Source organism: Psammomys obesus, unplaced genomic scaffold (assembly GCF_907164565.1).
Source record: "Psammomys obesus unplaced genomic scaffold, mPsaObe1.curated_primary_1811, whole genome shotgun sequence".
NCBI classification, from domain to species: domain Eukaryota; kingdom Metazoa; phylum Chordata; class Mammalia; order Rodentia; family Muridae; genus Psammomys; species Psammomys obesus.
This window is the reverse complement of record NW_026588752.1, coordinates 12,688,448-12,698,280: the sequence shown is the minus strand read 5'-3', so window position 1 is coordinate 12,698,280 and position 9,833 is coordinate 12,688,448. Positions and strand designations below refer to the sequence as shown.

General features: G+C 47.5%; 1 protein-coding gene across 1 annotated transcript in view; it reads right to left on the bottom strand.

Moving 5' to 3' along the window:
* Slit3 (slit guidance ligand 3) overlaps positions 1-9,833 on the bottom strand; it is a 591,521-nt gene that overhangs the window by 27,704 nt on the left and 553,984 nt on the right. The window contains exons 27-28 of the mRNA XM_055604618.1: positions 7,513-7,610; positions 1,699-1,838 (exon numbers count right to left, since the gene is read on the bottom strand). Coding sequence (XP_055460593.1) covers positions 1,699-1,838; positions 7,513-7,610 — 238 coding nt within the window. The remainder of the gene's footprint in view (positions 1-1,698; positions 1,839-7,512; positions 7,611-9,833) is intronic.

The following is a 9,833-nucleotide window of genomic DNA, read 5'->3' as shown; positions in this document are numbered from 1 at the left end:
TTTTTTTTTTGCAGAGTTTCTCTGTGTAACAGCCCAGGCTGTCCTGGATTTCACTCCGTAGACCACGCTGGCCTCCGTAGACCACGCTGGCCTCGAACTCACAGAGATCTGCCTGACTCTGAAGTACTGGAATTAAAGGTGTGTGCCACCTCTGCCTGGCTGAGCATATTCTTTTGGAACAAAAATTTAATGCTGCAAAGGACTTCTTCTTGTCTGAGGTAGGCGGAAGCCATACTGTAGACTTGTTATCTCTAGGGGTTCATTCAGTGTTCTGCATGTCCTAAGTACCCAATAACAGTTGCCTGTTGCCAATGGCAACTCTTGGTTACACCCATGCTCTCAGAGGATGGTGAGAGGTAGGGCATAGGGAGGTTTCCCTAAACATGCTTCCAGCATAAAGCCTTGCCTGCATCCAGGGAGCCTGGAGCTAAGAGAGTAGATAGTCTTTCCTACTGGCCTTGGTACAGGCCAGGAGTTCCAAAGCTGTTCTTGGGAATCCGTGGGTGTTAGGCCGAGTGAGGGCTTGATAGCAAAGTCTCTGAGGGGCAAAGGGATTGTCTGCATGTCTTCCTCTGCAGGCATGACAACGGCTTCCGGATGCTGTACCCTGTACTCCAGTACTTCTCTTCTCCCGTTCCACTTCACAAGTGAGCATGGCTCCATGGACTAGGGTGTGGGAACCCCTAATAGGACCTTCACATTTCTCCTTGTCTTAAGTCTGGATTTCCAAATGGCGTTACTTGTAACAAAACATATCTAGGTTTGTAATGGTGTTGCAGGGTCGGATAAGAAGAGATCAAATACGTTGGGAATGAACACAAACAGCCTCCTGTGAAACAGGAATGTTTACAACTCTCAGTTTGGGTCATGGATCCAAGAAGACGGCTATTATCATATGCAACGTTCCTCACAGTTTCATACTTATTACTGTCTTCTAAAACCTCAGAGGCACGTTCTATAGGTTCACTCTTCAGAGAATTCATGGAGGCGCAGTCGGGGATATGCTGGTGACATTTTGTTTCCCAAACTAATGGTATATTTCACGCTACTCATGAAAGGCTGTGGATGTAGAGGCAACAGGCATTGGTGTCCGTTGGGCGGGAAGGCATTCTGGAGGAACCCTTCCCAGGGGAGCCTTCTGTATAATCACCAGATGGGATAGGTTCTCCAATATGGTCTCACAACTCCCTGGACTTCTCCTCCAGTTGAAGCTCGTGTTTCTTAGTCTGACCCTTAAGCCTCCTATGAGAAGGAACTGGGTCTTGCTCAGTTTTGCATTCCCAGCTTCTAGGAGAGTCGTCTGGAAGGCAGATTTCCAGACCTAAACAAAGCACCAGCAGCGAAAGCACCTCTCTGCCTAGCTTCAAACATGTGGGGTTCCTAAAAGGGGGGGGAGGGGTGGTAGCCATAAACGCTGGACAGGGCAGATGGGAGAGCCTCGTGGGTACGCTCCAAAGTGGGGAGAAATTAGAGGTTTACTTGGGACAGGGTGAAGATGGAGGAGAGGGATGAACGACACAGAAGGTACTGGGGAAGCCTCTCTTGGTCTTGGCCTATCAGTCCCTTACTACAGGGAGGGGGTGGCATCTCCCCTCCTTCAGGGATGTCACTAAGAAAATTGCATCCTCTTAGGGATATCCTCACCCACACTCCACCTGACAAACACACCAGCGTGAGTGCACCCCTCGGTGTCCTTACCTGTGTAGTTAGGCGGGCACACGCATGCGTAGTTGTTGACCCCGTCCACGCAGGTGGCATTGTTCTCACAGTCGTTGTCCTCACAGTCATCCGGGTTGATCTCACACCGTTGTCCCTCAAAGCCCAGGGGGCAGGAGCAGCTTTTAGGGATGTGTGTAGAGAGGAGGGAGTTCCGGGATCAGGAAACAGGGAGGGTTGTGGAGGTAGGCAGGAAGGCGGGGGGTGGGGAGAGTAGGGGGGAGTGGGGGGGTGGGGAGGGGCAGAAAACACAATTTTCAGGTTTCTCTTGTGGCTGGAGGTCTAAGAACATTGGACACGGAGGCCTTGGGGTAGGAAGACACTTGGGGACCTATAAAGTCATTCCGTCTAGCTACTCATTTCCAGGCAATGTTCCGGCCCCCTACCTTGCCTGTTGCATAACACCAGCAAGGCTGGCTACTCCTGTCTCAAAGCTGGAAGTGGTTTCCTGGAAATGGCAAAAATCCCTGCAGTGTATCTGAATCCCCATTTCCTTAGCCTCCTCTGTGGAGTAGAAAGGGAGGGTCAGAAAAGTAACTCTGCTCCCCCCCCCCCCCATGTGTCATTCTAAGGCAGACTTTCTATGTTGAGGGGTAAACAGGGCGTCTCGGTCAAGGCCGCAGCTCGGCAACTGGGCACCGAGGGAATGCACTGTGCTTTCTAGATGTCTGACCTTGGGTATTCATGAGATTTAATGATTGTATAAAACAAGTGGAGGGGCACACGGTAACAGAAAAATCACTCTTGATACTCAGTTCTAGGAAAAAAAAAAAAACTCACCACAACCATCTCCCCTATTGCCATTCCTGCTGTGTCCTACCACCCTGGCTTCTGAGGAGATGGGATGGGAGGAACCCTCTTCTGTCAAGACCGAGGACCCTTTGTGAGCTTATCTGACAGGATGTCCATCAGCGGATGCACCTCTGTGGGGTACATCTGTTTGAGATTACCTCCCCCTCCCCTGTCCCTGCTTTACCTTGCTCATAGGCGTGGGCACGAGAGGTTAAATGACAGCAGATAAAGCCTGGGCCGCAGTGAAGCAGCCAGGAGTTAGAAGTGCTGAGGGGTGGGAGGGATCTGGTGTCTGAGGAGGTGCTTCTGTGGAGTGACCTCTATCAGGGCCCAAGTTCTCGTCAGGGAGTCAAGGCCATCCAGGAAAATGGCCCCAGCTTTAGACGTGAAGTCCAGGCCTCTGCTTTGCATAGGGATTAAAAAGTAAACTAAACTAAGAGCAAGCCAATCTCACGGCCCCAGAATCTTACTTTACTCACTTCCTTACAACCTGAAAATCACATTACATTTCCTACAAAAGTTCAAGGACTTTTCAGGGTAGAGCTCATGAAGAGCAAAGCAAACAAAACCAAAACAAACAACAACAACAACAATTCACCTTTCTGTTATGGCCCCAGGGCATCATGAAAAGCGACAGTTCTTCATAGCCACACATGGGCAGGTACTCAAACTGTTGGTTTTCCCCCCAAAACCAATTCCTTGGGCCTTCCCGGGGTCTTGGGCTTGCCTGGCAGGGGCAACAGGCATGATGGCTGGTCAACAAAGCAGATGTTACTAATGGTTGAAAAGAGGGTGGGGAGGATGTCAAAGTCTCCTCTGTCCTCATTAGGTATGTGGAAGGGGTTCTCAAGAAGAAGTTTTTAAAATGGCAGATTGTGCCCCCCCCCCCCCCCCATGGGATCCTGTAGCTGAATGTAGTGATTGTGAAAATTCTGGCAACAGTAAAAGGTTTTGGGACGAACGCAGTCCAACATTTAATTAAAAATCAAATGCATAATGAACCCCAGGTGTTTTCGGCAGTACTCGCTGGGGGCCACATCACGTGACTTCTCTGCAGCGTTGGTTCTGAGCCTAAGTGTGCACTTTGCACTTTGCACACTGCCCGAAACACCTCTGCCCAGACAGGAGAATTTCCCATCTTATGAACGGCAGTGGTTTTTACTGCACACATGCCATCCTCCACAGTTATGGAAACGTAATGGTTTGAATACAGAAATGTGAATATTAGTAAAGCTTTAAAAACTAAGATAGTAAAGACTTCTAATATTTTCCTACCGTCGCTCCTCATCAGTTTGGTGTATCTTTGGATTGTATAGTGTTAGGATGTTTAATTTTAAAAATTGCTGTTTGAACACTTTGGTTGTAGGGCATAAATAAATATAGAAATCAAGCTAGCACTGATTGAGAAGTGTTCTCTCTGTTGACTAGATTTCATAATGCCAGAAGGTTCTCCTCAGGATATTGAGGGAGAAAAGCGTTCTTAATGGGCTTACCTGGGGTAGAGCTCGCATGCCACAACACTGATCTTCCAGGCAAGACATAGCAAAGGTGACTGTTATGGGTGTAACCAATTTCTGATTGGATCTTAGGCCTACTTCCTGGGAGGGAATTGCTGCCTGACACTGTACACCTGGTCAAAAGCCCATGGCTCAGGAGGCCACAGGCTCGGGTGGGAACCTACTACTGTTATTTTGCTAAAGGGACATATTGTCAGATGGCTCTAAATATTTATGTTTGTACCCGTAGATTAGAGCTACTGTCAAAGCTGGGTGCTCAAATGTGGAGTATGAGTGATAACTGAGTATTCAGCCTGAAATGAGACAATTACAACAACTCCCCCCAAGGCTCGTGAGGAACATCAAGAAGGGGATGTGCAAAGAGTCTAAGAGTTGGTGGATGGTAAGGAGTGCCTTGAAATACCTTCTTTCTCGAATGACATGGTGGTTGTGCTGATGAACTCACAGCAGTTATGGTTAACTAGACAAGACCTGCATAAGGTCAGGCCAGTCAACATTGCTGCACGGGGTGGGGGAAATTCCTAATTAAAGGGCAAACTGATGGCTGCTGGGGATAGGGCCATTTTTCTTCTGGGCTATGGCTGTTGGTAGGCTGCCCGTGCTCTGGTGGATGGCCCCACACCCACACACATGCAGGCAGTACTAATAGGGCCCAGTGGGCTATTACATAAAAAGGACACAAGGTTGAAAGGCAGATGTATTTGTTTGAGACCTGGGCAGAGTGGGAGGGGCTATTTGGGTTGGATACGACCAAGATCCATTGTACATATGTGTGAAATCGCCAAGGAATAAATAATGCTCTAAAAATGCTACTGGAGTTGCTGACTTGAGCGTCATAAAAAGTTGCTAAGTGGATTTTGGCTTGGGTTTAGGATAGAATTTCCAGCAATTTTTTGAAATGGTCCTAAATATACTTCTGTCATTTTGTACCATGTCTTTATGCAAAGCTCTGTTCTAAGAACTGGTGTTCTTAAAATAAAAATATCTATCAGTTCTAAAAAACATTGAAGGTGCTCTATGTCCAACGTATCAAAATTTAGCCAACAATTAATCTTAGCATACAAATTTGTGTTTGTCTTTAATAAATATTAAAATATATGTTAATGATATATAATGTAGACACATACCTAAGAATTGTTTAAAAATAAATTTATAATTCTTTTTATACCCTAGGTATCCAAGAATATGACTTTTCCACATACTTGAAAGTATTAAAATATTTGTGTGTATAGGCGTTCTTGCATGTATGTATGTGTGCCATATGCATGCAGTACCCATGTCTATCAGAAGAGGGCACTGGATCACTGAACTTGGAGTTACAGACGGTTGTGAACTACCACAAGAGCTTTGAAAATCAAATATAGGTTCTCTGGAAGGGTAGTCAGCCTGCTCAATCACTGAGCCATTTCTCTGGTCCTGACTTTTTCTATATACTTTTATAGCCAGGGTTGAATAAAAATATTCAGGGCAAAAAAAAGGTCACAAGTAGAAATAATTTGAGAAGCCCTAGCCAGGGAGACTCCAGGAGCAGTTAGTTAGCAGTGAGGACCACGTTAAGATTTTGAGATTTTATCTTCCTTTTTTTTTTTTTCCTTATGGTTAGCCCTGTGTCTTTTTTTTTTTTTTAACCAATCGATCAATCAGTCAATCAATCAATCAATCAATCTACTTACTTAATTTGTTTATTGGCTTGTTAGTTTTACAATTTCTTGCAGAAATGCTCTGCAGATGAGCTATTGTTTCAGCCTTGGCCTTTGCTCAGGTGGTGAGCAGACAATGCAGCAAGATACAGTAGCACCTGAGTGGAGAGGGCAGCTGACACTTTAGAGATGCTATTTGTTGGACTGTGGTTATCCAAAAATAGTACTACTCCTCTGGACCTCGAATATGACCTTATTGGAATTGGGGCTGATTGCAGCTATGATGATGTGTTGAAGTCGTAGGAGGGCAGATTCCTAATCCACTATGGCATTCCTGTAAGACAGTGGTTCTCAAACTTCCTAATGCTGCGACCCTTTAACACCTCATGTTATGGTGATCCTCATCAATAAAATTATTTCGTTGCCACGCCACAACTGTAATTTTGCTACTGTTATGAGCTCTAATATAAATATCCAATATGTAAGATATCTGATATGCAACCCCTGTAAAAGGGGCATTTGACTCAAACGGGTTCATGACCCACAGGTTGAGAACCACTGTTGTCAGAGGAGGGCTTTGGGGAGACAGATATAGCCCTGGTGCTATATCCGTGATGTTGCCGATGGGAGCTAGAATGATGCAGCTAGAAGCCAAGGAATTCCCAAGACTTCAGTAAAGCAGAATCCAGGACTGGACAGGGCGTCCTACTGCTCCCACTGGTTTTATACAGAGCTGGGTCCAGTCCTCCAGAGCTGTAGAGAATATTTCAATGGTGTTAAGCTTCCGTGTCTGGGCAGTTGGGAAACCCTAGTAAATGACTCAGGACTGAAGAGGGCAGCGAAGTTATTCTTCAGAAGACCCCTACTGTATTTCTGCCTGCCTGCCTGCCTGCCAGCCATAGCGCTGTACAACAGCAGCAGGCGCTCCTCCCGGGAGCACATACAGATATCAATTCCCTACATAGCTCATAGTTAAGTTTCCAGCCCACATGACGAAGGGTGAAGCAGGACGCTGACCCTGCCTCAGGCTTGAGTGGGGGCACAGTCCACTGTCCACACCAGGAATATACTTCCTGGCGGAGGCCGCCATGGCTCTTCCTCTCCAGTTCTTGGTGAACAAACAGGAGAAGTGGGTGGTTTGGCTGACTCCAGACAGAAACAGGAACAGCACCTGTGTTCTACTTTTCAGGAGTCCTGTTTGGGTGGAGCTGGGTTGGTACGGGGAGACATGAGCCAGTTGGGTTCTCTGGAGGTTTCTTTCCCAGCCCACACAGCAGCCTCTGGCTGGAGGGCTTTTGATATGCCATTTGGGTTTTGATGTCACCCAGTGCCTGCCTGGCCCCAGGGTCTCATCTTTATTGTGAAGGGACTGCTGCCTAGCCTGATGTGCTGTGGGAACCCACTGTGAAGTGTGATCAGAAGATAGAGGAAGCAGAGGCAGGATATGATGCCATTAGTCTTTGTGTCTCAGTGTTCTCTAAGCTCAATGCACACCCCCCTGAGATAACGGAGTAGCTCCCACCTGCCACACAGAATGTGGCAGCAGTAGCCCCTGTCATTATGTATGACACAGAAAAGAGTGGTGGGTTTCCTTGCCAGTGTCCCGTCCTTTAGCCAGCATCCGCAGCCTCCCTTAGGAACCTCCTGCCTCAGAGAGTGGAGGCTGGCACTTGGATTCAAATCCCTGTGCCCATGCTTTGTAACTCTAGGGAGAGGGTTTATCCTTTGGTGCCTCAGTTTCCTCCTGTATAGAACAGGCATTATACTTCCCCACTGACATCATTCCCATACAGGAGTCTGACCCGGAAGCTCTCTGAGAAGAGGGAAGGTCAGGGCTGAGCTATTACCTGTATCCGTCTTTGTGGTTCTCACTCAAGTGGCAGGTACCTCCATGCTGGCAGGGGTTCTGGACGCAAGTGTTGATGGGCACCGTGCAGTCCTTGCCCTGAGGAAAAAATGAAGGAGAAGCATCTGGTAAGTGAGGCTTTTGGTGGCTACTGTGACCCAGGAGACACCAGGGACTTCCCAACATCCTTTGGGATGAAAGCCGAGATGGAAGTGAGAAGGTCAATACAAGACAAAGGGAGTCAATGACTCTGGCCCCTCGCTCCTTATGAGATGGGGAAGTGTGCTGAGAGGCCAGAGTTCTAGCATGACCAATTCCCAGAATTCGCAGGCTTTTCTGTCCTAAAATGGTGGACATGAGTATGGGTTGGAGGTCCCGGTGAGTTTTGATTTCCAGCTCCACCTTTTCCTGGCTGGCAATAGCACAAGCCCTTTAACCTCTTACAGGGTTGCTATGGGAACTACTTGGGAGTTTTCACAGAAGAAAAGCACTATGCAAACACACCCGGCACACAGTAGGCATTCTGTAAAAGCTAGCAGATGCTGCTTGCTATTTGTTTTATTGAGGTTTAAATAACATGAGCAGGGGGAGCTAAGGTATAACTTGTAGACCCATGTTCTACAAAGGGACATCCTACCCCAGTTCCTCCTCGACTGGTCAATCTGTACTATAGCTTTGGTGCCTGCATTTGTTCCCAAGTTCCATAGATGAGTCCAAGGCCAGGCCATCCTAAGAGCTGCAATGGTTTGGAGAGACGGAGAGTTCCTTTGGACCAAGTTCCTCTTCAGGGTAGGTATGAGTTGAGAAGGAGCCAGTGGGCGGCAGGTGGGGAAGCTCATGCCAGGTAGAAGGAGTAATGAGGACAAAACCTCTGAGTGGATGACCCCAAGGCACGAACTGTAGACACTTGACTTGCCCATAGATCCTTTTGCCCCCATGGCTCCTGCTTCTGTCTTGGGACAAAGACCCTACACTCTGGACATGGATCCTGTACTCCATTGGGACATGCAAGCTGTACTTTATAGGACCAGCTCCAGGCCTGGGGAAGTGTCTGCTACATATATATATAAAATATATACATATATATGTATGTATATATTAAGCCATGGGTTCAGTAACTTGAGTGCATGCCAGGCCGGGGTGATCATGGGAGCCCTCCCACTGCCACCACCACCTGCTCACCATCTGCCTGAGAAGAGCCTGTCCCATCTTCTGTTGCTGCCAGTGCCTGTGATGGCATGGGACTGGGACTTCCTGGCTGTGTGCTTACTGCCAACAGAGCCTGAGGCGCCGGGCCAGGAGAGCCTCCACTGTGGGCCCAGATGTACCCTCCTACTCTCTCGCCTGCTGGAGCCTCAGACCCCTCTCCAGTAGCTGGAAGGCAGAGTCCCTGGCTGTCTGGTTCTTTATGTGAGTCCATGCCCCACACAGAGGTTTCTGAGAGGGGAGAGTGAGAGGAAGCGTGTGCTTTGAGGAGCTATCTGGCTTTACCCCCAAGCCACAGTGACTCAGGGGCCCCTTCTGAAAGTCAGTGTCTGGAATGGAAAGCATAATATGATTTCTCACTCACGTTATTGAGCACATTTTCCATTCCAGGCCTCATGCTAAGTGTTCTATATTCATGATCACATATAATGTTCCCAAGAACCCTATGAGATCAGTACAATTGTCGTTACGCTCCTTTTTACAGATAGGGAAGGCAGACTTGGAAAAGAAGGTAATAGGTCTGAGACTTCACAGCAGTTAGTGAAACAGGCAGCCAACAGATGAACCCAGACAGCTGAGTCCAAATTCGGCACCAGGCACTTCTCTGCTGGACCATTTATTCTGTTCCTCTAAAAACCCGGGCGCTAGAGTGCAGTGGGTTGGAGCCGAGTCAAGGCAGGCTGCAGGATGCCGAAAAGATGGCTAGTGTTCTTTGACCTTGCTTTTATGTTCCATGAAATGGAAGTGAGGTAGAGTATGATGAACCCAGAAATTCAAAGCACATGGACACATCAAACATTTGAGGGCTGATAGGTGGCCAGAAGTGGAAAAACTCCACCCTTAACTTCCGGAGATGGGTCATGGTCAAAATTCAGGTATAGTAAAAATCAATGACAGGCTATGCACGTATATAAAATAGGCTAATTACATTATAAGGTTTGTGTTCTATCTACTGGATATCTTTGTGTGTGAGTGTGTGTGTGTGAGTGAGTGTGTGGACTTGCATACATGTGAAGGCCAGAGGTCAACCTGAGGTTTCACCCTCAGGTGTCATCTACCTTAAAATGATTGTGTGTGTGTGTGTGTGTGTGTGTGTGTGTGTGTGTGTGTGTGTGT